At 55.0% G+C, this 27,360-nt stretch overlaps 3 protein-coding genes and 1 non-coding gene across 8 annotated transcripts; 1 reads left to right on the top strand and 3 right to left on the bottom strand.

The window, feature by feature from the left end:
- Window positions 1-163: 163 nt before the first annotated feature.
- SLC35G6 (solute carrier family 35 member G6) lies at window positions 164-2,988 on the bottom strand. Its single transcript, XM_068531784.1, has 3 exons — window positions 2,598-2,988; window positions 1,662-1,735; window positions 164-1,177 (listed from the first exon to the last, which is right to left on the bottom strand). Exons 1-3 carry the CDS (start codon window positions 2,986-2,988, stop codon window positions 164-166), a joined length of 1,479 nt encoding a protein of 492 aa, XP_068387885.1.
- Window positions 2,877-17,995, top strand: ZBTB4 (zinc finger and BTB domain containing 4). 5 transcript variants are annotated; one of them, XM_068530558.1, is made up of 5 exons: window positions 2,877-2,997; window positions 9,886-9,975; window positions 11,193-11,262; window positions 11,709-12,796; window positions 13,471-17,995. In XM_068530558.1, exons 4-5 carry the CDS (start codon window positions 11,718-11,720, stop codon window positions 15,386-15,388), a joined length of 2,997 nt encoding a protein of 998 aa, XP_068386659.1. In that variant the 5' UTR covers window positions 2,877-2,997; window positions 9,886-9,975; window positions 11,193-11,262; window positions 11,709-11,717; the 3' UTR covers window positions 15,389-17,995. The 5 variants fall into 5 exon arrangements, with proteins under 5 accessions (XP_068386659.1, XP_068386658.1, XP_068386661.1 ...); XM_068530559.1 differs by lacking the exon at window positions 2,877-2,997 and adding an exon at window positions 5,003-7,098; XM_068530557.1 differs by lacking the exon at window positions 9,886-9,975.
- On the bottom strand, window positions 8,615-8,687 carry TRNAG-GCC (transfer RNA glycine (anticodon GCC)). Its single transcript has one exon. It is a non-coding gene; the product is annotated as a tRNA-Gly (tRNA).
- CHRNB1 (cholinergic receptor nicotinic beta 1 subunit) lies at window positions 17,561-27,233 on the bottom strand. The gene is made up of 11 exons (XM_068530562.1): window positions 27,121-27,233; window positions 26,896-27,035; window positions 26,260-26,304; window positions 25,600-25,709; window positions 25,387-25,495; window positions 24,874-25,021; window positions 24,205-24,414; window positions 21,078-21,301; window positions 20,403-20,584; window positions 19,901-20,048; window positions 17,561-19,596 (listed from the first exon to the last, which is right to left on the bottom strand). The coding sequence occupies exons 1-11, from the start codon at window positions 27,185-27,187 to the stop codon at window positions 19,456-19,458; spliced, it is 1,524 nt and encodes a 507-aa protein (XP_068386663.1). The 5' UTR covers window positions 27,188-27,233; the 3' UTR covers window positions 17,561-19,455.
- Between the last annotated feature and the right edge of the window lie 127 nt (window positions 27,234-27,360).

Raw genomic sequence — 27,360 nt, 5'->3', positions numbered from 1 at the left:
GCAGTCCCTCTCCACCAAGTCCCCAATTCACCCTTGACTCCAAGGGGTGTCACTCTCCCACACCAGTTCTTTTCCAGTCACTTGTTCTCTTATGTTTGTATTCCAGTTTTTCCTTCTATTTACCCAGTCCCGCCCCCCCACCCCCAGGCTCTCAAGTTCGATCTCACTCCTCCACCTGCCCTTCCCTCTCACAGCTGAGGTTCTGGGCGGTGATGATGGCAATGCTGCCCAACACGACCCCTGCCCCCATGACGTCAGAAGGTGCCACGGTCTCATAGAGCACATAGTACTGCAGCATCAGAGCCACCACCACCTCAGAGTGCAGGACAGCGCACACCAGGGCAGGGTGGGCCTTGGTGACCGCATAACTCACACACACAAAGGAGACCAGGGCGAGGATCCCCACTGCCCCCACACAGCTCCAACTCAGAGGATCGTTGGGCAACACGGGGGTCTGCAGCAGAAAGAGGCCTGGCACGGAGCCCACCAGCCCCACCAAGCCAAACAGGAAGGCCACTGTCAGTAGGCAGGAGGGGAAGTCCAGGGAACGGTACACCAGGAGGCCCAGCGACAGTGCCAGGCCACCCAGGAAAGCGAGCACATAGCCCAGGGCAGTGTAGAGGCCTGTGGTCCCCTCCTGCAGTGTCCCTAGTCCAGGTCCCACAATGATGATGAGTCCCAGGGTGCTGCCCAACAAGCCACACCAGTCATAGCCGCTGAGACGCTGGCTCTCGAGGCAGAGAGCGAGGAGAGCAGAGCAGACGGTGGAAGAACCTTTGCGGACGGTGGCAGCGTTGCCAGCGGGCACCACCTGAACCGCGCTGTAGGCGCATCCAATGCTGAGGACGTTGAGCAGGGCGTGGAGGCAGGCCCGGCCCCGGACATCGGGAGGTCCCAAGAGGGGGTCACCACGCAGTTTAAGCAGCAGGGCAATAGGGAGGTGGAAGAGGCATCGACAGATGAGCAGCTCCAGCGAGGGTAAGTGGGAAGCCTGGTAAGCCATACGGGAGAAGGGGCCCACGAAGCCAGCGGGCAGGCCCCCACCCAGCAGGGCCACGAGCAGGCCCTTGGTGACATCAGAGGGCCGGCAGCGCTGGTGCGAGGGGAGGCTGGACGGAGTGGAGGGCGGTGATGGCTGGGTGAAGTCGGGCAGGTTGAAGTAGGGGTGACAGCCAGCCTGTTAGGGAGAAAGGAGCTCGGGCATTAGGGCAGCCATAGTCCTGGGGACCTGGGGTAGGGCGAATGCCAGGCTGGGTTCTGGGACCCTGTAGGGCAGTAGAAGGGCAGGCTGTCTTGCCGAGGAACTCTTGGGAGCTAGAAAGGGCCTGAAAGATGGATGAGGTGGTACAGTGTGGGCCTGGAGCCTCTAAAGCAGGAAGCAGGGAGTGAGCGGTCCTGGAGCATCGTGTTTCTCTGGGTAAGTTGTTCCCGGGAGGAGAAGAAGAGGACCCAGGGATGCTCTGTTGGTTTGAGGAAGGGGAGGCGACCTCAGATGCTGTGTGTCTGTGTGATGTCACAGGTTCCAGGGACATCTGGGAACACCATTATGAATTTCGCTTGTGGGTGTCTAGGAAAGCTGGGAAGTTTTAGAGAAGGAGGGGGAAGGGAGCAGCCAGGAGCTACAGGGAAGGGGGCTGTGCTCTCCTGCGCCCCACACTCACCATCTTTCCTTGGACTTCCTCCTCTCCTCCTGGCTCAGGGGCCCTGGGCCCTTCAGAGCTCCAGCCATTGTGAGCTGGTTGGAGGGCTGGTGGAGTTCTTCCTTGGAACCTCCCTGAGGTGGGGGTGGGCCTATTTTCTCATTGTTTCCAACTCTGCTTGCTTTACATTTTTGTGACTCCAAAGTCTGTCTGATTCTTTTTTTCCTCTTTTCAACTACCTCTGTGATGAGACATCTTCGGTTTTTAGTTAATTTGTTTATTTATGTCTTGCCCGATTTCAGAAAGGTTTTATGGAAAGGACCTCTGAGGGCCAGCTCCTCTTTCTCCTGAGTTTTGAATTTTTGAACACCTGGGAGGAGTCTCTGGGACTGTCCCTCTGGAGTTTCAGGAATGTGTTTCTCCTCTGTGTGCTTCCACCTGGTGGTGTTGGTGCTGTCCCAGGAGGTCCACACCAAGTCCTCTGCATTTACGCAGAGTATATAGATGTGGATATTTCTGCCGGTGGGAACAAAATAGCAAGCTGCGTGTTCATCTGTGCTGGTAGCCATTTACGTGTACCTGTTCTGAAGGGCTGGGGCGTTCCCAGCTCACGGCCTGGGGGGGGGGGGCGCGGGGGGGGGGTCCCTGTGCATTTCTGGAGAGGGAGAGTGTGTGTGTGTGTGTGTGTGTGTGTGTGTGTGTGTGTGTGTGTGTTTCTCCAGGGCTGCCCCTTTGAGTGTGTTGAGCCTGGGTCTGCGGGTCCCATTGGGCCTGATTGTGAGCCTGCCACGTTGTGTGTCTGCGGAGAGGGTGTGCGTGCTCTGGGCGGTGTGCACCACTGAGTGAAGGGCGTGCAGTGGGCGGAGGGGGGGGATAACCCCTTCCCAGGGAGTGGGTGGTCGTGCGGCCCCGCACCGCTGCTGCTGCAGCCAGGCCCGAGCCTAGCTCGGTGCCCACCCGTCCGGCCGCCCTGCGTGGCGCCGTTCCCTTCCCGGGGTCGGTCCGGGCGCAGGCCGTCGGGCGCGCTCGCCCCGAGCCCGATCCCGGAGCCTGGTGTCTGTGCCGGCTGCGCTGCGCCAGTCTCCTCTCGGCGGCGGCGGCGGCGCTGGGGGGGTACTGTTTCCGGGGGTGGGGGTGGGGGTAGGACCGGGGCGGGGGGAGCCGATGATGTCAGCGGCGGCGGCGGCGGCGGCGGCGGCGGCGGCGGCGGCGGCGGCGGCGGGGCCGGGCCGGGGCCGGGCGCTGGGGGGGCCGGGGCCGGAGCCGGAGCCGGAGCTGGAGGCGGGCGAAACCGGAGCGGCCGGGGGCGGCCACGGTGATGAGCCGGGCCTGGCGGACGCGGCGCCATCGCAGTCAGGTGGGCCCCAGGGCGAACCGGGCAGGGCCAGGGCGGACCGGAGCCAACAGCCGGGCCCCCTCCCCGCTGCCCGGTGCCGCGGGGGGCCCGGGCCGCGCCCCGCGCCGCGACCGCTCCCCCTTGGGGTTGACCTGGGGGCTCAGGGGTCGGGGGCTGAATCTGGCCCCGCCTCCAGGCGCGCACGGCGCTGGGGGGGGCGACTAAGGGGGCCCGGGTACGGCGTCCGACCCAGCGGCGGCCGGGGGGGCGCGATCGCCTGGGGCCGTGGAAAGGGCCTCGCTCATTCCCGGCTTGAAGGGTTAATTCTGCAGCCCAGTGTCCCCCTCCCCCCGTGGGGCACGTTGGGGTGGGGCGGGGCGGGTGTGAGCCCGGGCCGGCGCTGCAAGCCGCTGGGAGGGCGATGGCGTAGGAGCCAGGCGTGGGGGGGGAGGGGTGGGCCGCCGAGCTCCCCAGAGTTGGGGTGTGCGGGGTGCGCAGGACGAGCAGGCGACCCGGAGCCGCCGCGCCGTCGGGGCAGGGTTGTGGCTGTGAGTCCTGGAGCTTGTGTGTCTCCTGCTGTGTTGTGGGGCAAGGTAAACCTCTCCTGGTCACCACTGTTGGCTGGTGTGGCAGCCAGGGGTCCTGCAGGGCCCTCCCGGGCCATGGGGACAGAAAGCCAGATGGAGGGGGTCCAGTGTTGTGGGACAGAATTACAAGATGCGGCCCTGTGGCTTTGGTTGACAGTTCCGCATTTGAAGCCGGGCACAGTACCTGCGGAGTTTGTTAGGTGTGGGGTTTTATGTTTTACAGCGGCATGTGTTTTCCTGCACATATGTGTCTGGCGCTGCACATATGAACTATTTGGGAACTGTTGTTTTCTGCGTAGCTGGCGAGGGGTAAGTGCTGTGGAGGGCGCCGGAGTGCAGGGTGTTGTGTGCCCAGCTGGAGGGGGCAGTTGTGTACCCTTGAGTCTGAGTGGGAAGGTGTCGGGTCCCGTCCCGTTCATGCGGCCCTGCTGAGGTGTGGTCCAGTCTCGGAGAGGATGGCCCGCTGGATGGGTTCTTGGGTCCATGTGACGATCAGGTGGCACGGGGGAGGGAGGGCGCAGGGTGGTGCATGTCTAGAACTCAGGTCCCGCGGGTCCTGCAGGAAGTGAGAAGCCCCAGGGTGTGTCTCAGGTACCCGTGGGGTGGCTGGCACCAGTGTGAGGGGCCCTGGGTGGAACATGCAGGTTGTGTTTATGGGATCGGGGGCAGCCGAGCGAGGGGAAGGTTGTGTGTTTGCGACATTCCCTACGGGATTCTTTTGTGACGTCGTTTGTGGGAGCCCATCTGTGCTGTTGGGCTGGGAAGCGAGCTCGTCAGAAAACACTTGTGGGGAGGGCGATGGCGTGACCAGGGCCGTGTGGGCCTCGGCCTCCAGAGATCAGCCGCGAGCTGTGTGTGCGTGCCTGCCTCTGCGTGTTGGAGTGGCCGTGTGGGGCTGCTGTGGGGATATGTTATGAAGAAGGCGGGCAGATAAATATGGGGCAGAGCAAGGGCAGCCAGCGGGAGGCCTGGGTGTTGTCGGGCAGCCCAGCTTGTCTGTGCAGGGTCTGGTGCTAGCCCCTCGCCGGCCCGCCCAGCGCGTCAGGGTCACCGGGTGGAGAGGCCTGGCGGCTGCGAGGAAACTCAACTTGGACGGAGCGGCTCCTTGGCCATGTTTATGTAAAGGCCGGGTGTGACTCTTGTCACTGAAATGGAAAAAAGAAACATGAAGTTTTCAGTCTCCTCCTCCTGCTTCAACCCTCTCTCTGCCCCCCTTGCAGGGATCTCTGCTTTTCTGTCTCTTCTGTGACGCACACTGGGCCCCTCCTGCGACTGTGGAAGGGTCTGGGAATGGAATTTGCTCGCTAGGCAGATTCCTCAGAACAGGTTTTCCTCACCTTTGGGGCCCAGGCCCTTCTGTAGATGTGTGTGTGTGTGTGTGTGTGTGTGTGTGTTCCAAGTGTACATACCGCTGTGGTCTGCGCCTGGCCTGGCGGGGAGGGTGCGTGTGCATTGGGGCAGGGAGGACACTACGGCCAGGCCCCCCTGCACGGGGGCACGCTGGCTGCTATGTCAGGCCCGCACAACAGGTGCACCACGGCCTGGTGGAGGGCAAGGAGGCCTAGACTAGAACTGAGGAATTCGGGCCCTACCACTTCCTCGCTGGCACCTTCCCTAAGTGAGCCTCAGTTCCTCATCTTTAAAATGGGGCTAATCACCTGCCCTGTCCGTCTTCCAACAGGGCTGTAGGTAGGTAGCACATGGAAAATGTACCTGGAAAGTAGCTACAGTCTGGGGACTATGCCTGTGCCAGCCACTGTCAGCCCTCTGCCAGCACTGAGCCCCTTCCTGGGGCTTGATTAATAACAACAGTAAACACTTATTTAACACTGTGACCAGGCACTGTCCTCAGTGCTTTTACGTATGGTCACTCATTTAGTCCTCCCAACGCCTCATGGAAGTAGGAGATCTAATTACCTCCCTTTTTCAAATGAGCCAGCCGCGGCCCAGAGAAGTAATTTGCCCAAAGCCACTTAGCTAGTAAGAAGTAAAGCTGGATTTGAACCCAGCCAGTCTGATTCCAGATCATGTGCTCTTTATATGTGTCCTCTAGTGCCCTTTTGAAGCTTTTTGTGGGCCTCTCTGTGCACCACCCCCGCCAAACACACACACACTTCTGCCCAATTTCTGCAGAACTTAACACCTGCACCAATCCATTTCAGAAGACTGGTGTGTTTAGACAGTGACTCAGGGAGTCTCAGCCTGGGAGGGAGAACCTAGCATCCTGGATACTGGCCACAGGAGCACAAAACGATGAACCGGGCGAAGGAGAGATTGTTCTTGTCCTGAGGGTCAGGGAGAGCCAAGAGGGAGATGGCATTTGAGGTAGATCTTAACATTTTGGAGGGATTTGGGGAAGAGGCTGGGGGAAGGTTGTATTTCTAGCAGGAGAACCAGCATGGGCGAGGGCATGGAGGTGTGGGACAGCTGAGGATGGAGAGCACAGCGTGTGCTTAAGGGGAGACTCATGCAACGCAAGAATAGAGAGGAAGATGGGAATTAGACTCGAATGCTCGGCTGAGGAATTTGAGCTTTATTCTGGAGTGGAGGCCCGAGAAGGTTTCTGAGCCCAGGAGTGATGCCACCTGAGCTGCTTCGGGGCCGTTGATCCTCAGTGAGAGGAAGGCTGGATGGTAGAAGCTAAGACCAGAAGCAGGGGACTAGCTGGGAGGCCATGGCCTTGGACCATGAGAGTGTTAACAAGGCCCTGAGCTAGTTTGGGGGCCAGAGGCAGGTTAGAGGGAAGGTTTCCAGAGCCATTCCCAAGCTGGGCTGCAGGGAATTCCCTGGCAGTCCAGTGGTTAGGACTCTGCGCTCTCACTGCTGAGGGCCCGGGTTTGATCCCTGGTCGGGAAAGTAAAATCCCCTAAGCCGCACAGCATGGCCAAAAAAGAAAACAAAAAACAAAAAAAACTGGGTCGCAGATTTGACCAGACTCAGTGGCTGCTGGATGTGGAGAGTGAGGGAAAGGGTGGAGTCAGACGTGACCCAGTTACCATTTAGCACGTGAGACCTTGCATGGTGATTTCGGCAGCCCGCTGGCCCCGGCGGTGTGGCAGAGGGAAGGACCCTGCATCTGGGTTCACACAGGCCTGGATTTGAATTTTGACTCTGCTGCTCACAAGCTGTGTGACCTTGAGCAAGGTAAATCCCTCTGTGAGCCTCAGTTTCCTCATCTGTAAAATTGGGATAATATAAATGCCAACTTTGGGTGGCTGAGGAAACCATTAAATGAGGCAACGCATGTAAAGCCCTGGAGGTAAATCAGGCAAAGCGTGAGCACCCTGGAAGTGGTCAAGTTACGCTCGCCACCCCCAGCTCCTGGCCAAGTCAGTCCAGGACTGAGGATGGCGTCCTTCCTGAAGGTGGACACACTCCAGGACGACTTTAAGAAAGCAGGTTCATTCATTTACCCAAAATGTTTTTGATCTCCCACTATGTATCAGGCACTGTTCTAAGCACTGGAGGTAGCAGTGAACAAAGCAGACAGAAATCTCTCCTCCCCTGGAGCTTGCAGTCTGGCGACGAATGAACAGTATGTCTTACTAAATGCCAAGGAGGAAAATAAAGTAGGGGAGAGGGATAGGGAGTTTGGGGAGGTATGGGGCGGCCAGGGAGGGCCTTGGGGGAAGGTGACTTTTGAGTCCAGGCTTAAAGGAGGTGGGGCAGCAAGGCATGAGGCTACCTGAGGAAAGAACATTCCAGGCAGAGGGAACAGCAAGAGGTGGAGTGTATCTGGTGGCAGCCCTCAGATCTGCACCTCAGTCACACCTCTAAGATCACACAGCCAGTTAAGAGTAGAGAAATGGTAAAAACAAACTAAAAACCACAGAGCCATCAAACCTACCCTGAAGCCTGATTTCTGCCCCTTTTTCTTCACCACTTCCCCCCACCATTTTCCGGGACTGAGTTCCAAGATGATAATAAAAGCTAGCACTTCCTGAGCATTTGCTGCATGGCAGGCACTCTTCTACGTACTGCCAGTCATCAGCTCGTTTATTCTTTACAACCCTATGTAGTGGGCGCTTCTCATTATCCCCACCTCATCGACAAGGAAACTGACATACAAAGAGGTTAAGTAACTTGCCCAGGGTCCCATAACTAGTGTCTTCTCCACCTCCCATAAACCCTTGCAGGGCAGTGGCCACTGGTGGGGCAGTTGAACTCAGGAGAGCAGGGTCCAAACCCAGCTTGGTTAGCAGTGAGACCAGGGGCAAGTCACCCTATCACTACGTTCTCTCTACCTGCAAGTGAGGTGTCTAGAGTATTTAAAGCCTCAGTTTCCTCATCTGTACAATGGGGTTGACACTAGCCCCTGCCTCACTGTGGTCCTTTTGAGTGTTGAGATGATGCAGATAAAATGCTTAGCACTAGATTTGGCACATAATATTTTTCTCATCAATGGCAGCTGCAAGTACCATGATGATGATGGTTCTAGATGATCTCCAAGGACCAGGCCAGCCTTGGACCTCTGTGGTTCTAAAAAGGTTTGACAGGCCTTGTCCAAATATCTTGGCAGTCAGCACACAGCCATGCCTCAGTAGGCACCAAGCCCATATGGCTGTGCAGGTGGGCAGGCCTGGCCAAGGGGGTGAGTGGGGGCCGGAATCAAGCTTTGCTGTGCAGGGCTGCTACTTTATGGAGGAAGAGGCCTTTCCTCTATTTTTTTCCCCTTCCTCTAATTTTCGCAAAGATCCTAGATGGTCTGGTGGCGGCCCTAGTGGGTGCTGTTGGAAGAAAAACATAACTGTTTTCCTATACACTCAACTCATGACACTTCTGACGTGAAATGTGTGCATTTTTTTCCCCACACTGACCAGTTCTCTGACACTAGCTGGGTGTCCTACAATTCAGTTCAACTCCGATACTGTCTGCCTGGAGATAGCATCAGATCCCAGAGGTTAAGGGCTCAGTCCCACAAGACTGCCCCTACTTCAGATACCAGTTTGCAAGCCCAGACCTCCTGTAGTTTTTTTTTTTTTAAAGAGCTTTTATTTTTATTTTATTTTATTTATTTTTTTGGCCGTGCCGTGCGGCCTGTGGGATCTTAGTTCCCTGACCAGGGTTTGAACCCGTGACCCCTGCAGTGGCAGCACAGAGTCCTAACCACTGGACCACCAGGGAATTCCTCAGACCGCCTGTACTTCTGACTGACCATCAAGACATCGGGCTTTCTCACGACCCCGTCCTCAGACTTGATAATTTGCTAGGATGGCTTATAGAACTGAGGGAAATACTTACATTTATTGGTTTATTATATAACAAAGGATATGATACTAGCCAAATGAAGAGGTACGGAGGGCGAGGTCTGGAAGGGTCCTGAGTACAGGAGCTTCTGTCTCCACAAAGTTGGGGCGCACTACCCTCTTGCCATGAGGATGTGTTTAGCAACCAGAAGCTCTCTGAACCCCATAGTTCAGGGACTTTTATGGAGGCCTCATCACATAGGCATGATCGATTATGAACTGAGTCTCCAGTTCCTCTTCTCTCCGCAGAGGCAGTGGGGGACTGGGGCTGAAAGTTCCAAACTTCTAATCATGGCTTGGTCTTTCTGGTGACCAGCCCCCATCCGGGATCCCACCAAGAGTTGCCTCATTAGAACAAGAGACACTCCTATCACCCAGGAAATTCCAAGGAGTTTAGGAGCTTGATGGCAAGAACTGGGCTCAAAGACCAACTGTTAGAATAAGATGCCCCTAGCACCCCTATCACTTGGGAAATTACAAGAGTTTTAGGAGCTCTGTGTCAGCAATGGGGACAAAGACCAAATATATTACAGTTGACTCTTGAACAGTGTGCGGGTTAGGGGCGCAGACCCTCCACGCAGTGGAAAATCCAAGTATAGCCTTACAATCGGGCCTCCGTATCCAAGGTTCCGCATCCTCGGATTCAGCCAACCTCGGATCGTGTAGTACTGTCATATTTACCATTGAAAAAAATCCACGTGTAAGTGGACCTGTGCAGTTCAAACCTGTGTTGTTCAAGGGTCAACTTTATTTCTTGTTATATCACAGTATCACAGCTGTAAACGTGTCCTTCATCCTGATGTGATATAATCAAGAACGCAGGCTTTTGAGCCAAACTTCCTGGGATCAGATCCCAGCCCTGCTACTAACTGGTCATATATCCTTGGGCAGCTACCTAGCATCTCCGAGCCTCAGCCTGTCACTTTAAAGTCAAGAAGCTAACTGCTACCTTTTAGGGTAGTGATGAGGAACAAATGAGGTAATACAAGTAAAGCATCGACTCTTGGGGGTCCCTGTCAGCTGGTGGCTGTCACAGAAGGGAGTGAGAGGCCTTGCTCTCTTTCCCCATTTTACAGAACTGAACACCAGACCGCGAACGGGGCCCCTTCCCCTGGATTCCTGACCCACCTGCAATCCAGCAACTGATGGGGAAGCACTTGACCTAGGTGTGTGCCTGGCAGTCGGGGCTGTTAGAACTTTTGCATATCACCCCAGTTTACCACCCTCCTCCTCCTCCAGGACAGGACTCAGAGCAGTCTTTTGGGAACATGAAATGGGCTGTGGAGGGAAGGCATCTTAGTCCAGATAGTATGAGTAATAAATGGGAAGAGAGCGTTTTCCGGGGGATGGGAATTGTATGAGGAACTCCTGACGCAGGACACCTCGGAGGTCATGTGTGACCCAGGGCAGGGCGTGTGCAAGGGGAGGGCTCCCAGGCTTCATGGAGGGTGGATGAGAGGGGCTGAGAGCTCTGCTCTCAGGTCAAGAGGCCTGGGTCTGTGAACGGGCCCCACCTGTTATGGCCAGCTCTGTGTCTTTGGCTAAGTTACTCTATGGCTCTGGAATTGAGATCTTCAACTGAAAAATTAGCCCCCAAAGCCGAGGCTGTGAGGTGCTTTCTGGGCAGTGACCACCACAGCTCACATTTGGGCTGCCTGCTATTCCTTTTTGATGAGCCTCCCAGCAAGAGTGAGATAGGGGTTGCGTTCCCCACCCCCCTTTTTAAGCCAAAGTCCCAAAGCCACCAGCTCTCAGAATAAGGAATGGGACCCAAGCTTCCTCACTTCCGGTCTGGTGGCCTTTTAGTGCCCTTCAGAGATTGGAGCAAGCTGGCGCGTGTGCAAGAGTTCGTGGTCTTCAGTGGTCACCTGGCACCTAGGCCAGAAACCCCCTCTGAGATTTAATGTGAAGAGGTTCTCTGCTAATTTGAATATCTAGCAGCTTGGTCCAATGAAAAAGCTCAAACAAATCTATTTTGATATGTAAATGAGACTATTATAGTGAAAGACAACATGCAAATCTTTGATTTCCTTTGAGCCCCGGAAGATTGGGCCAAAGGGACTTGAGAGTGATCCAGCGGGCTTCCCTGGACCTACGGGATTGAACTATGCTCCTGGATTGTTTTGAGGCAAATTGGGAATATGCAAATTATCTTGTTCCTGTACTTCTGGGGACCAGCAGCACAAGGCTTTGCAATAATTTGTGTGAGCTCCTAGGTCCAACTGGCGGCAGCTCAGCAAATAACCTGTCGGGCTCCCAGGAGGGTCAGGGTCTGCAGAGCAGCCCGGGCCTCGTTGGCCCTGCACGCTGCGCCACCCCCCTCCTCCCCGGTCCCCTCCCGCCCGGTTCCCTTCCTGAGGACGCGGTTTCTGTTTCCCCACAGAGGGAAGAGGCCCGGCAGAAGGGACTCGCTGAGCCACCCCCGCTCTGCTCCATGTTGGCTGTGCTCTCAGGTGAGGTGGTGCGAGAGGTCTGCCCCGAGGGAGACTGGGCCTGAGGCAGCAGGCCAGCAAAGCAGCCGTGTTGTCCAGGCCGGGGAGTCCTGAGAAATGGTCAGCAGCGGCTGTGGGGCCTTCCTCCCCCTCCCAGTGGGGGAGAGGTGTCCACTGCTTACCTCGCTAGTCTGTGACTTGGAAATCTTGACCCCTGACCTTCATCAAGACCTGAGGTATTCCTGGCCTCTTCCAGCCCCCGATGTTTGACATGCGGGCGTTGGATGCTGGCCGGGCGTGGGGTGGCTAAGGTTAACCCCTCACTTCTGTGACCAGAAGTCAGTCAGCCTTCCACCAGTCTCTGGCCAACAGCCTCCAATCCCCTCCCAGCTCACCTCTGATTTTAGAGGCCCCTGCCCTCTGCCCAGCCTCTGAGATCCTCCCCTGGCCTCTTCTCCTCCATCTAGGCTGGCGCCATGCCCCCCCCAGCAGAGGTGACAGACCCGTCCCATGCCCCCGCCGTCCTGCGCCAGCTCAATGAGCAGCGGCTCCGTGGCCTCTTCTGTGACGTCACCCTCATAGCCGGAGACACCAAGTTCCCTGCTCACCGCAGCGTCCTGGCTGCTTCTAGTCCCTTCTTCAGAGAGGCCCTGCTCGCTTCAGCCCCACTGCCCCTCCCACCAATTACTGGGGGCTCTGCCCCCAACCCTGCCTCCACCACAGCTTCTTCCTCCTCCTCCTCTTCCTCCTCCTCCTCCTCCTCCTCCTCTTCCTCCTCCTCCTCTTCCTCCTCCTCTCCCCCTCCACCCTCACCTCCCGCTTCATCCCCACCCCGGGTCCTGGAGCTGCCAGGGGTCCCAGCAGCTGCCTTCTCTGATGTCCTTAATTTCATCTACAGTGCCCGGCTGGCACTACCTGGTGGTGGAGGGGACGGGGCAGCCGTGGCAGAGATCGGTGCTCTGGGGCGGCGTCTGGGCATCTCCCGCCTGCAGGGCCTGGGGGAGGGAGGTGATGCCTGGGTACCTCCTGCCCCAGCCCCCATGGCCACCTCGCAGCCTGAAGAAGACAACTTCGGGCCTGGGCATAGGCCAGCCGGGGAGTGGGAGGGTGACAGGGCTGAGGCCCAGGCCCCTGACTCACAGCCCCCCCTGCCCCGGCGGCCCCTCCCCTGCCCCCGATGTGGGAAAAGCTTCATCCATCCCAAGCGGCTGCAGACCCATGAGGCACAGTGTCGTAGGGGGGCCAGCACTCGGGGGTCTGCAGGGCTGGGAGCCGGGGGCTCTGGCCCCAGTGGCCCTTCAGGAGTGGACGCCTCAGCCCTGCCCCCACCAGTGGGCTTCCGAGGTGGTCCCGAGCACGTGGTGAAGGTGGTGGGCGGCCACGTGCTGTACGTGTGCGCGGCCTGTGAGCGTTCCTACGTGACCCTGTCCAGCCTGAAGCGGCACAGCAATGTACACTCGTGGCGGAGGAAGTACCCCTGCCGCTACTGTGAGAAGGTGTTCGCCCTGGCTGAGTACCGTACCAAGCACGAGGTGTGGCACACCGGGGAGCGCAGGTGAGTGGCCTGCATGGCCAGGGACCGGTTGGGGTGGGGGTGGAGGGGTCACATGGGACCTTGTCCACTCAGGGATCACAGGGACAAGGGAGAGAATGGGCAGAGCGTGGGGCCTAGAAAGTCATCCTGAGACGCCTGCTCACCCACTAGCCCCTGCTCACCTGCTCTCCATCACTCACCCTTCTGCCTCCCTTCAGCCCCGTTTCCTTCCGCTGATGTTTATTAGCACCTCCAGGTGTCATGTCCTGGCTTGGTGATGTGGAAAAGACCGAGGAAGAGAAAGTTGCCTCATGGGACAGGACTATGGGGAGCTCAGGCATGTCCACCAACGGTTGTAATGTACCCCTGTTCATAAGACATTTCCCCATTCTGTCATGTGAGCTTCAGAAGAAGGCTTTGGGAGTTAGGCAAGGTGTGTGATTATTCCCAGTTCACAGACGGAACAGCTGAGGCCTGGCATCTCACAGCCAGTGGGGGGCACTGTACTGGGACTGGTGTCCTCTCTGAGGCTGGCAGGGTGAGACAAGCAGCCTGAAAGGAGGGTGAGCAAATGGCTGGGGCAGTTCAAGGTCTGAGTGGAGGCAGGAGAGGACGTGGGAAGCTGAGGCCCTAGCTTCAGGGCCCCTGACTCAACTGGCTCTGTCCCTGCCCTGTTCCATGCCGTCCTGGCCCAGGTACCAGTGCATCTTCTGCTGGGAGACCTTTGTCACCTACTATAACCTGAAGACCCACCAGCGAGCCTTCCATGGCATTAGCCCGGGCCTCCTAGCCAGTGAGAAGACGCCCAATGGAGGCTATAAGCCCAAGCTCAATACCCTCAAGCTGTACCGCCTGCTCCCCATGCGGGCGGCCAAGCGGCCCTACAAGACCTACAGCCAGGGAGCCCCCGAGGCCCCCCTTTCTCCGAGCCTCAACACTCCGGCCCCTGCGGCAATGCCGGCCAGCCCACCACCCGGACCCCCACCTGCCCCAGAGCCTGGCCCCCCACCGTCTGTCATCACTTTTGCCCACCCAGCTCCCTCTGTCATTGTACATGGGGGTAGCAGCAGTGGTGGAGCAGGGAGTGGGCCGGCCAGCACAGGGGGGGCCCAAGCCGCCTCAGTCATCACTTACACTGCTCCGCCACGGCCCCCCAAAAAACGTGAGTACCCACCTCCTCCCCCCGTGCCTGCAGCCGCCCCAGCCAGCCCAGCCCCAGCCGGCAGCCCAGCCACAGCCACGGAGGAGGCCAAGGGCCGGAACCCACGGGCCACAAGGACTCTGACCTACACGGCCAAGCCAGCTGGTGGGCTTGGCGGGGGCGGGGGTCCCTCTCAGCTGCAGGCTCCACCTCCACTGTGTCAGATCACTGTACGAATCGGCGAGGAGGCTATTGTCAAGCGCCGCATCTCAGAAACTGACCTGCGTCCTGGGGAGCTGAGCGGAGAGGAGATGGAGGAGAGCGAGGAGGAGGAGGAGGAAGAAGAGGAGGAGGAGGAGGAGGAGGAGGAGGAAGACGAGGAGGAGGAGGAATCGAAGGCTGGCGGGGAGGACCAGCTCTGGAGGCCCTACTACTCGTACAAGCCCAAGCGCAAGGCTGGAGCCGCAGGCCCGGGGAGCAGCGGGGGCGGCGGGATGCCCAGAGGCCGCCGGCCGCCTCGCTGGAGACAGAAGCTGGAACGGAGGAGCTGGGAGGAGACCCCGGCGGCCGAGGGCCCCACAGGGCGTGCCCGTGGCGAGCGGAGGCACCGCTGCGGAGACTGTGCCCAGACGTTTGCCACCCTGAGGAAGCTGCGCAAGCACCAGGAGGCCCACGGCGGGGGCTCCCACAACTCCCGGGCTGGACGGAAGCCTTCCACCCGCTTCGCCTGCCCTCACTGCGCCAAGGTGTGCAAGACGGCAGCCGCCCTGAGCCGCCACGGGCAGAGGCATGCTGCCGAGCGGCCCGGGGGTACCCCCACGCCTGTCATTGCCTACTCCAAGGGCTGCGCTGGCACCCGAGCCGGGGACGTCAAGGAGGAGGCTCCCCAAGAGATGCAAGTCTCCTCATCCAGCGGGGAGGCGGGTGGCGGGAGCGCTGCTGCTGAGGAAGCTTCCAAAACTGCCTCGCTCCAGGACCCTGTCATCTCAGGGGGGGAGGAGCCCTCAGTGGTGGCAGGAGGGGGTACCTATGCATACCCACCTGTGCAGGAATTTCCACTGGCTCTGATCGGGAGCGGCCGGGAATCTGGCAGTGGCAGGGGAAAAGCTGGGAGTGAGGGGCCAGTGGGGGCTGGGCGGGGGGACCGGATGGAGGGGATGGGGGCTGCCAAAGTCACCTTCTACCCTGAGCCCTACCCACTCGTCTATGGGCCCCAGCTTCTTGCCGCCTACCCTTACAACTTCAGCAACTTGGCCGCTCTCCCAGTTGCTCTTAACATGGTCCTACCTGATGAGAAGGGTGGGGGGGCCCTTCCCTTCCTACCAGGGGTCTTTGGCTACGCAGTCAATCCTCAAGCAGCACCCCCTACCCCCCCAACTCCACCGCCCCCAACTCTCCCTCCACCAGTCCCCCCTAAGGGAGAAGGGGAAAGGGCAGGGGTTGAAAGAACCCAGAAGGGAGATGTGGGGTGAGCTCTGGGCCCAGATTCCCCCTTTCACCAGATGCCACCCTCCCTGAACCCCCGCCACTACCAGCTCCCTGGCCTCCCTGCCCCTTGGGAGCCCCTCCACACTCTTGTGCAGGGACTTGGGGGCCTCTGGAGCTCAGGGGTCAGGCTGCTTTGTGTGAGATTGTAGTTTTCCCACCACCTGGGAAGGGATCTTTGGTGGTTCCCCTCTCAGTTCTCCTCCAGGGAATGGCCTCCGTGAGGGGCAGGGCCAGCTCCCATCCCTTCTCCAGCCCTTGGGGCAACTGAGCAATATACTTAAATGAATCTCTACTCATAGCCCCCACCAGCTCTGAATGTCTAACCTGCCCCCCTGATTCGTAAACCTAGGGGGAAACCATCTCTCTCACCTAATGTTCCCCCCTCGTTCTGAAGCTTTCTCTAAGCCCTTGCCCAGATGCTTCCCAGCACATTCCATCCTTTGTGGCCCAGGGCCTGGACCAGACCATTGTGATACCTGACACTTACCCACCTGGGAGTGTGGCTTTCGATTCCATTCTTCCCGAGGGTGGGTTTCTGTGCCCGTTTCCTTCACATTAAGATGCCATCCCTTCCTTGGCTTCCACGCCTTTGGATCTTCCATATTCCTCCTTATACTCCTAGACTCTGGAGATGGCCTCTCCCATCCAGGTCAAGGAGGTGCTGGGGGGAGGGCTACCTATCTGTTCCACGGCTGAGTACTTTCCCAGCCCAGGGCAGCACCAATTTCAGCCCTACTTTGACCCTCAAATCTAGTGAGCCCCAGACTCTTCCAAGGCAAAAGAGGTGGGTAGATTGCACCTCTTCCTGCCTCTACATATGGCCTCTTCTGGGCTAAACCAGATTTGGGGGCCAGGAGGGAGGAGCTCTATATGGGATGGGGAAGGGAATCTACTTTCTCCCTTTTTTTTCCCCGATGGTTTCTCCCAGACTAGACCAAATAGCCAGAAAAATGGATGGGGGTTGGATGGGTGGGTAAGCCCAAGATTTGCACATGACCTCCCATCCCTACCTTAACCCCCTTTTTCCCCCAGTATCACTTCCCTCACCAATCACTCCAGATGGTTTTTGGGGAACCATCCTACTCCCTTGGTGGGCTTTGGGGTATCCCCACCAACTTTCCCTGCAAAATAGCACCTTACACCCCATCTTTGACTCAGTTCCCCACACCCAAAGATCCCAGCCTAGGGATGGGGTACAGGGACCTTATAAGTCCCTAATCCCTAATTTGCACTAGTTAACCCTGGTCAGGGGTCCCTATGTTTCCTTCCAGTGGGGGAGTTGAAGAAATGTTTGCTCCTAATTCTCTTTGATAACTGGGCCTCCCCACTCTGTGATTGGATGAACATTTTCCATCCACCCACCTCCCCCCCCCCCAAAAAAAAGAACAGCTCACGAGGGGAGAGCCAGTTTGGGGGAGCAAATTTGAAAAATGGGAATTAGAGGAGTGCAGTTTAAAAAGGGGAAAAGTTGTCATCAAAATGGCAGCCTTTTTCTCAGCTACTGTTTTTTTGGGCCAAGATGGCTGCCCTCTCAACTGATGCTGAAAGGGCAAGATCATGGCTTTTGGAGGGAGGGGGTTTGGGGGGAGGGACAGGAGCATCCTCCTGCCTCTTCTCGCCCTCCCAGCATAAGGAAAGGGGAGGTTTTCGACAGGCTCCCTGAATGTTAACCACGGAGGAGTGTCGCTCCTTCACTCCTCCTCTGTCTCTTTGCACTTTTCTTGGTCTTGGCCACAGTCCGAGTGAAGAGTTTCCTACTGAATGTACCATACCGAGTTCCAATTTTTAAGAGGGAGAAAAGTTTAAAACGGGGAAAAATGCAAAAAAAAAAAAAAAAAAAAATCACTAAAAATATTCCCACAAATCTTGTTTCTGGCACTTTAGAAAAACTGCGAAAAAAAGTACATAATAAAGAATACATATATATCTACACACAAATTATATATATAAAAAATATATATATATATATATATACACAGCGGAACCATAAGAGAGACTGAGGAAGGCCTTGGAGGCAGGGGGCAGATGCGTTAACAGTCCCCCTATATCCTTAACCTGCACTCCTCTGAGGCAAAAAGGCACAGAGATGGAAGGGGTTGAGGATGGACCAGGGAATTTGAATTTCAGAACAGGTCAAAATTCTAAAACCATGGACATTTTGGGAGAACTGAGACTGTAGACGTTTATTTTTTTGAAAATATGATTTAGGAAAATAGTTTCCAGAATTTGGTGGTTCTGGGCAACAAAGGAGATTGTGGTGAAATGGCGATTAAAATACATGTATCTGAGTTGGGGAACTTGAATATTGTGAATTTCACATGTTGGAAATTCGGGATTTTGCAATTTTGTCTTTTGAAAATTATCAAGTCTTGTCAGTTTGTGCCCTCTTTCCCCATGTTCCCTGGGAAGAAGGGTGACAGTGGAGTGGAAAGGCCACTGGTTCTGTGCCACAGCACGCAAGATTTAGAATTCTACAGACTCTAGCTCTATACGTAGTGAGGACCCAGATTTAGAGAAACTGACCAATATTTATCTCCGCATTTGTGTGTGTGTCCAACTCTCTAGGCCAATAAACCAACAAGACAAACGAACTGTGCTCCACGGTGGGATGCCAGGTGCAATTATTGGCGTGGCTGGTGGGTCTGGCTGGACAGGGACATGCTAACCTTGTCCCACAGGGATCCCTACAAGTTGTAGCCCTATTCTCCCTCTTAGGACAACAACTTCCAGCGATTGAGTAGGTGTGAGAGCCTGTTGACCCTAGGTACTTCATTGTAATTGCTGCAGCCACTAGGCTCAAGCTGACTTTACTCTGACCTCCAGGCAGAAACATTAACACAGCATGCTGGGCACAAGATCTTCATCTCCCAGATGAAGCCTTTTCTCCAAACTGAAAGGAAACTGAGGCACAAAATGTGTGAAGCCATAAGAGACACCAACACCCTTTCTTGTTCCACTCCTGGCCTCCCACGGGCTTCAACTCCCTGTCCCTCCTACCCTCCTCTGTATTTTATCTAGTGTTATGCAGGGATGGGGAAGTAAAATGAGTGGTCAGGTGGGTGGGTCCTTTGAGGAATTCTGGTACAAATACCTTGACCAGAGTGGGCAGCCACTAATCAGCTCTAGCAGGTTGCTGCCAACAGGGGAATCAGACCTGGTGCTACTGTAGTTCTTAAAAAGTTTCAAGAGAAGCCAGAAATCCAAATTTCTCTGTGAAATACCCACATTTTAAAAGTAGCAAACCAATTCAAATTTTAAATTCTGCTGGCCAACAACATGGGCCAAACAAAACACACCAGTTTGTAACCTCTGATGTATACTGCATAATGCTTTTGTTCTCATCTTCTCATATGATCCTCAGACTAGGGAGCAGATACTATTATTAGCTTCATTTTACAGATGGGGAAACTGAGGCACAGAGCAGTTTAGTAGCTTGTCCAAAGTTTGAGCACCAAAGCTGGAACCTGAGGTTTTTACAGTGTGCTTTTTTATCCTCATTACAAATGCATCCTTTCAGAAATAACTTTTTTTATCCTAATGATAATACATACTACAAAATACAATAAACTACAGAAAGGTAAAAACAAAGAAAAAACGACCACTAGTCCCCAACATGCAAATATAAGCGATATTAGTGTATTTCCTTACAGAAAAAAATTTCCCTATTCATTCAACCAGAGGTAGCGGCTATATAGGTTAGGATCTGTGCTAGGTGCTGGGGCTATTACAGTGAACAGACATAGTTCCTGCCCTCAGAAGGCTTGCAAGCTAGCGCTTGTTCTTTGTTCCATTCATTGCCAACCTAGGTGTGAATATCCAATGGAGTTTCTTCAAGAAGCCAAAGAGTAAATAAGCGGATAGTGCATTTCAGGTGGGCCCAAGGCCCCCATCTGCCCAGTCCCACTTGGGCTTCCTCCCTAGAAACGAAATGATGAGAGGATTGGACTCCTAGTGAAGGAGTTAAGATGCAGAAAGGGACAGGGCTTGAGAGTACTACCAAACTAACTCTCAATTCAACTGGCCGAGGACCTCGGTCTCGGCCCTCTCGTCCTCAAGGAAAGGGGTCGGGAGGGGGCAAGTGGTACGTGGCGTCCAGAAAGATGACGAGGGTCCCGACGCTCGTGAAGATGATGAAGGTCCACAGGAAGAGGCGGTCCACCACCATGGCCACAAACTGCCAGTCCTCCTTCAGCTGAGGGTAGGAAGAGGAAACTGTTCCTGAGCTCCAGACCCCCAGGGAAGGCGGCCCCAAGGCCCTGTGCCGCACCCAGGTCCTCCTGCCACGGCTTTGAGACAAGGGCGGGCCCGCAGAATAGCAGAGAGCGAAACTGCGGGCGACGGATGTCAGTAAAGAACAAGTCGGAAACCAGGGGGCGGGACCAAGTGAGGCAAACTTCCAATCAGAAATAAAATCGAGTGCTGGGGGCGGAGCCTAAGTTTGCGGGTGGAGCCAAGGCCAGCCAGGCCTTGCCTTGGCCCACCCTCTTCGGACTTACCGCGTCGTGGTCCTCCTGTTCCTGCAGCTGTTGAGCGATGTAGCTGATTGAGGAAACGACCTCCCGTAGCTCGGGAGGCAGGCCCACAGCCCGGTTTGGACCATCGATAAATCGCCGCAGGTCTGGGGCAGACAGTTCAGGCTGGAACCTGAAAGAGGCGAGTCTGTTTGGCCACGACCGGGGCGCAAAGACGGCCTGCGCGGGTGCTCTAGGCCCCACCCCAACTCCCTCCTCCAACGCCCGTCCAGGTTTCAAAACGTGAGAGAGCCCTTCAGGTTCCCTCTGACAGCGGCGACCTCTCTAGCCTTCCGCAATTCCTCCTATTCCCGTACGCTTTAGTCCCCACCTCCCCGCAAAGTGGGCAACAGAAGGGATACTGCAACTCCCATGATGCTCAACCACGACATCCTCCGGGAGCTTAGGACGCCTGCCTGCGCACAGTCTTCTGGGAACTGTAGTTCTCCCTCTCCCTTCTACGTGGGCGATGGGGAGTAGATACTACCTGTTGGGTTTGGGGAAGAGAAAATCATTTGGTGGCTTGCGGATGAAATATTCATCTGTTCCCCGACCCCAGCCACTTCCTGGAGAATCCCTGAGAGGTATAGGAGGTGGCTCCGGTATCTGGTCTCTCTCAGGCTTGGGTCTCTTCAGACCCAGATACAGAGGGAGTTTGTGGATAAAGATCTGCAGAGTAGAAGAAGAGGCGTGTTGGAGGGGGCTCTTATGCTTTCAGACCAGAAGGGAAGCCGCCAACCACCCCCACGGCACGTGCCCATTCTTGCGCATGCGTGCATGCATCCCACAGATGAAATGCAACTACACAGCCCAAGAGTTCTTAAGTGGGTTAGGGGGCATCCTGACTGGAAAGAAAAGTTCTGAGGGCTTCCACCCTGATAGTACCTAACCCTGAGAATGCTTCCTTGGGACCCACGATGGGCAGTATTCATGAAGGGAGTCTGGGATCTACGCAATGTTAATGATGGGAGGATAAAATTAATTGGGCAACATTTCAACACCCAAAGACCTTGGCACTTTGACACTCTACCAGGAGTTGTAGTTCTCCCTCAGGTCTGTGAAAGGGAAGGTTGAAGTTGGTGGGAGGGAGGAGCGATACCGGGACAAAAAGCCAAATACTAGGATTGAGAGTTAACACAGGTTGGAGAGGAGATCTTCTTACCTGACGGACCCAAAGGGGCATTTGGTGGGTGTAGGGTGAGCGATGGTGCAGGTTGAGGACTACGACGCTAAGGATGACTGAGAAGGTGACGAGGACCATGGTAAACATGAGGTATTTGATAATGATGGGGACAGACAGGGAGGTCTCAGGCACTTTGTCTGCCAGCAGCAGCAGGAACACAGTAAGGGTCAGCAGGGCAAAGATCGAGAGCCCCATCTTCTCTCCTTGGGGGACAGAGGGGAAGGCGGAAGGATTAGGCTTTGCCAGAAAGCAATCTCCCTGGCATAATCAGTGACCGTGTTTCCAGCTCACTCAAGGACAGGCTTTTGGAAGGGCCAACTGCATGCAAATAACTCCTACATTTATACCTCCAACCTGGACTGATTCCCCTAAATTCCACACTTGTATCCACCTGCCTACTTAACCTCTCCATTTGGGTGTCCAATAGACATCTCGAACTTCACATGTCCAAAACTTAATTCCCTCACCACCGACTCCCCACATAGTCTTCCCCAGTTCATAAACGACAACTCGATCTTTCCTGTGGCTCAGGCCAAATCCCTTTGAGTCATTCTCAGCTCTCCTCTCTCTCATCCCATATCCAATCCATACCAAACCCTATTGGCTCTACCTTCAAAAGATATCCTGAAACTGATGACTTATCACATCTGCCACTACCATCCTGGTACAAGCCACCATTACCTCAGATCTGAGTTATTATAAAGGCCTCCTCTTTGCTTCATCCTTTGCCCCCCTGCTGACTGTTCTCAACAGAGCAGCCAGATTGATCCCGTTAAAATGTAAATCAGATCATATCACTCCAGTGGCTTCCCATCGCCTTTAGCATAAGAGTCCTTACTGAGGTCTACAAGGCCTTCCCATTAGCTCTCTGACTACATCTCCTACTGTTTTCTCTCTTGCTTACTTCATTCAGTTACATTGGCTATTTCTTGGATATGCAAGGCACACGCCACCTCAGAGCCTTTGCATTCACTGTTAACTCCTCCTGGTAATTTCTTCCCCCAGATATCTACCAGGGTCATTCTCTCACTTCCTTCAAGTCTTTGTTCAAATATTGATCAAACATTCCCTTTTTAGTGAGGCATTCACTGACCATCCTATTTTTAAATTGCAACCCCTGTGATAAATCATAGCGGAAAAGAATATGAAAAAGAATATATATATCTATAACTGAGTCACTTTGCTGTACAGCAGAAATGAAACACAACATTGTAAATCAACTATATTTCAATAAAATTGTCTAAATAAATAAATAAATTGCAACCCCTACCCCCATTCTCATCCTCCCCAAACCCTTTTCCTACTTCATTTTCCTTCTTAGGAATTGACCTCTCCTAATATACTATCTAGGACTTCCCTGGTGGCACAGTGGTTAGGAATCCGCCTGCCAATGCAGGGGACACGGGTTCGAGCCCTGGTCCGGGAAGATCCCACATACCGCGGAGCAACTAAGCCCGTGCGCCACAACTACTGAGCCTGCGCTCTAGAGCCCGCGAGCCACAACTACTGAGCCCGTGTGCCACAACTACTGAAGACCGTGCGCCTAGATCCCGTGTTCCACAACAAGAGGAGCCACTGCAGTGGGAAGCCCGTGCACTGCAACGAAGAGTAGCCCCTGTTCACCACAACTAGAGAAAGCCCCCGCGCAGCAACGAAGACCCAACGCAGCCTAAATTAATTAATTAATTAATTAATTAATTTAAAAAATAATAATATACTATCCAATGGGTTTATTTAGACTGACTGTCTCCCCCACTAGAATATAAACTCCATGAGACCAGGGATTTTTGTCTGTTTTATTCACTGATGTATTCCCAGTGCCTTGCATGTTACAGATGTTCAACAAATATTGTTGCATGAATGAATGGACCAACCCCTGTAGCAGGAGCTATATAGCAAATCGAAGGATCTAAAAATGAAACCAAGTATATAAGAATATGCCAGGTGGCTGGTTATTACTGTGGCATACAACAGGCACTGCAAACTTCACGGAAGGTATTGAAATAAATAACTTTTATGGTCTGTTCTACTTTAGTCCTGTAATGTTGGGTTCCAAGATTTGCCTTGCTCCAGGAAGAAGGAGAAGTTACACGTGGAAGTGTGTTCTAGAGCTGCATCACTCTCCTTCGCTAGACTGAGAGAGGGCTTGATTACAGAGAGAAGGAAAGCGTGTCTTTTGTTTGTTTTGTTTTGTTTTTCAGGCCACAGCAGTGAAAGCCCGGAATCCTAACCACTAGGCCACCAGGGAACTCCCAGGAAAGCATGTTTTGAATACGAGAGTTTAGGATATCAGTCTCTGAATCAGACTAGTACTAACCAGGGTTGGAACAGCAACGCTGCCTCTCTCTGTGTAATGTCAGGTGAATGACTTAAACTCACTTACCCTCTGTGAAATGGGAAGACAATTCAGTACTTACCTCACAGAGTTGTGAAGATTAGAACTGAGTTAATATATGTAATACATTATTTGTATTATCTTATAGCAAGTGCTCAAAATTAGAAAAGACTATACCTACACTTAACACAAAGCTTACAGAGTACCAGGCATAGTTCTATTAACTCAGTTAATCCTCAAAATAGTCCTATGTGGGAGGGACAACGACTGTCCTATTTCCAGATTAGGACACTAAGAGATTAAGGAATTTGCCCAAGGTTACTCTGTTAGCATATTGTGCTGTCTCCCAGAGAAATGTTGGCTGTTATTTCCAAGGGAGATAGGAGGTTAAGGGACTAGTAGGCATTTGACAAGTGGGGGAGGGAGGATGCCAGGAATGGGGAAAGGGAAAGGAAGCGTTAGCTAAGCCTGGGAGTTTGTTGGTCAGAGGAGTGGCAGTTTCAAGGATGAGACCCTAGGATTCTGAAGGGAAGAGTTCAGAAGTTACTGGGTGCGGAGAAGTGAGCAGCAGAGGGGAGGTAGAGCTTGAGGTTGGAGGGGAAATCTGGATGCAGAGGCAAAGGCTCTTCCTGAAAGGAAAACCTGGGTGAGATTGCTGAAGCACAGTTCATGAAGGCTTGAGTTGGCAGGAAAACCTTCCCTGTATTATGGGGGAAGAGGAAGAAGCTGAGCTATTGGTAAGAAGGAGTGCCGGGCCCCTTCCCCTCTTACCTGCATCTGGTGGCAGGTAGAAGACGAAGATGGCCAGAAGAGTGATGAGGATGCATGGGGCAATGACGTTGACCAGGTAAAAGAGAGGCTTCCGGCGAATGATGAGGTAGAAGGTGACTTCCTCACGCCGTCTTTCCCCCTCTCCCCTAGGATCCACTGGAGGCTGGATTAGCCGAGAAGGCTTGTGAATAATCTCCCATTGACCATTCTCTTGGGGGGTGGGGGGGGGGAGAAGAGAAGGTGACACAGATGTGGAACCTGTTTTTGTTGGTGCCAGATACGGCTTTCTTTTCTTTTTTTTTTTTTTGCCTCACCGCGCCACTGCGCTGCTTGTGGGATCTTAGTTCCCCAACGAGGGACTGAACCCGGGCCCTCAGCAGTGAAAGTGTGGAGTCCTAACCACTGGACCGCCAGGGAATTCCCAGATATGGCTTTCTCTGCCACATCCTAGAGCAGGGGGGACTGATGTAATAAGGGGCTAGCTATGGTCCCTGGGCTGGACAGCCCATCTCTAATAAATGAGCAAGTCTCAATTTCCATAACCACAAAATATAGACAGTTATACCTATCTTGCTGAACCCACAGGGACTCACTGATGGAGTATATTTATCAGCCTGTTAGAAACTGGAAATCATAAAGCCCATGGACATGGGAGCCATGCCCACTCACCAATGAAGGTGCCTTCATGAATGTGCACTTCCTGCCGCTCCTGCCCATCGGGACCCAAGCCAGTCTGCAGGCTGACTTCTGAGCTGTCATAGCTATAGGAACTGAACACCATGGTGCAGTTCTGCCAGTCAAAGGGGAAGTAGGTGACCTGGATGGAGTGGAGAGTCACTAGAGCTGCCAGAGAGCTGGTCAGGGCTGGGGGAGTTGGGGAGGTCACAGGGCAGACAGGGGTCAGAGGATATGGGGCACTAGGGAGATGGGGACCACCAGGGGAAGATCACAGAGAAGTGGAGTCACAGAGGAATAAGAAGGTTATGTGGGGAGGTCATGGACAATGGAGGGGGGCGGTCACTGAGGAAGACTGGAAGTCAATGAAAGTGGACAGAGAAGATGAAACTCAACGGAAAATCAGAAGGGTAAGGGAGACGTGAGGGTCATGGGGATAATGGAGGAGGGATGTCTGAGTGAGGGTTTCTAGGAGCGCCTTGAGCTTCCCAGGTGGGGCCCGGACACCTGGATGCTGCAGCTGCTGCGATAGATGCCCGGGGGCTGCCAGCGCACGGAGCCGTCGGAGGACACCACGACGTTGATGTCCAGAGCAACATCAAAATTTCCGTCATTGCTGCACGGAGAGAATCTTCTCATCTGGGATCAGGCCCCTCCCTCCGGAGGCCGCGCCCCTCCAGAGGCCCTGCCCCACCTCCCAGACTTTGGGAACATCCTCACTTGTTTAGGAGCACCACGTCTGGTAGCCACACGGATTCGGCAGTGATGCGGAGTGAATCGATGCCCTCGTGCTCCTCAGGGTCCCAGCTCAGCCTGTAGTCAGTCCACTCCTAGGGAAGCAGAGGCTGAGGGGCCGTCTGGGGCTGGAGGCTGGAAGGAGTCTTGGGATGTGCGAAGGAAGCCCGGGCAGGGAGTGCAAGGGAGGAGAGCCGCGCAGGCATGGTCTGTGGTTCTGGAGGCTGGGGCTCTGTTTAAGACTCCACCTGCACTCTTTGGGACCCTATCAACTAATTTCCCCTTCCCTCTCATTGGGCCCCAATTTCTTCTTTCTGTAAAAACGAGGGGGTTGCACGCTAGCCTCTAAAACGGTGGTTTTCAAACTGCAGTTAACGACCCTTTTCATAGGTCCGGAATCAAATGAGTGGCCCCAAACCAGTGTTAAAAAAAAAAAAATTTAGAATGAAAAACGCATGGAATGCAGCTCCCATAGTAAAGATAGGTATTGTTTCCTGAAGCTTCTGTTTCAGTTATAAACGTGTTTTCTGAGGTCGTGATGCAAAAAAAAGAAAAAAAAATCTTACTGTGCGGGACGGGACATTCGAGAAAATTGTAAAGGCAGCGGGACGCCCGCCCTTTCCCACCCTGCGGGGGTGTCCGTACCAGGTCTAAGTAGACCTTTGTGCTCATCTCCTCATCCTTCTCGTTCTAGAAGGGAAAAGTTTAAAGGGTAGATATGATGTCAGTGTAGAGAAATGAGGGGCTCGGTGGGTAAACTCTCCCAGGAAACTCCCCTCTTTTTCTGAGTCGCACCCTCTTGGGTTCAAGCCCCACCTCCTATAAGCTGCGTTGGTTTAAGCCCCGCCTCTATCTCGTAAACTTCCTGCTGGCCGTACAGCCCGCCAGTTCATTTACCAGTCCCAGTCCCGGCCCCGGCCGGAGTGATTCTCTGCCCGCTGTTGTTTATTGACCCTGTCCCGCACCAAGGTCCGCCCCAGCCTGTGACCCCGCCTCCAGGTCCGCTCTCCGGCCTGTCCATCGGCCCCAGCTCCACTCTGAGGCCCGCCCACAGGCCCGTTCATCATCCTGCCCGGCTCAATCCCGGCCCGTCCAGCAGCCACGCCCACAGCTTGTCCATTGGTCCGATTTCGACCCAATCTCTACTAGCCGCCCGTCAGTCTCCCAGCCTGGCCTCGCCCCGGACCCCGCCCCCAGTGGTCCCTGGGTCCCGCCCTGCCTAAAGCCACGCCCCCCAGCCGGCTAGTGGGCCAGACCTTAACTCCCCGCGTGCGCCCTCACCAGGCTGATTAATTGCGCTAGGCTGAGACCAACGCTGACCCCGACGCGGTCTCCCACCTCCCGCGCCGGCCTCACCGAGCTATCATAGCCCGAGAAAAGTTTCTCACGGAGTCGGCCCTCCGCTTCCGAGCCGCGGGCGCCTGGAGGAGGAGAGAACTGAGTGAAGCCCTGGTTCCTGGCCACGACCTCTGGCCCTGTCACTGCCCCTTTGAGGCCCAGACTTACCCGGGGCGAACGGCGCCCCCAACGCCCCCAGCAGCAGCAGCAGCAGCAGCAGCGCCCCTGGTGTCATAGCCCGCCCGCGTCGCTCAGTGAGTCCGCTTGGGTGAGCCGCCAGGACAGCCAGCGCAGGGGAAGTGACGAGGCGCCCAGGAATGTGCACCTGTTATTGGGGGGCAGCCCAGCCCACCCGCCCCGCCCCGCCCCGCCCCTGGGACTTGATCCCTGCCCGAGCAACTGCCAAAG

The sequence above is a fragment of the Eschrichtius robustus genome, chromosome 20, assembly GCF_028021215.1.
Source record: "Eschrichtius robustus isolate mEscRob2 chromosome 20, mEscRob2.pri, whole genome shotgun sequence".
NCBI classification, from domain to species: domain Eukaryota; kingdom Metazoa; phylum Chordata; class Mammalia; order Artiodactyla; family Eschrichtiidae; genus Eschrichtius; species Eschrichtius robustus.
Note: the sequence above shows the minus strand (reverse complement) of the source record. Positions and strands in the feature narration are given on the sequence as shown.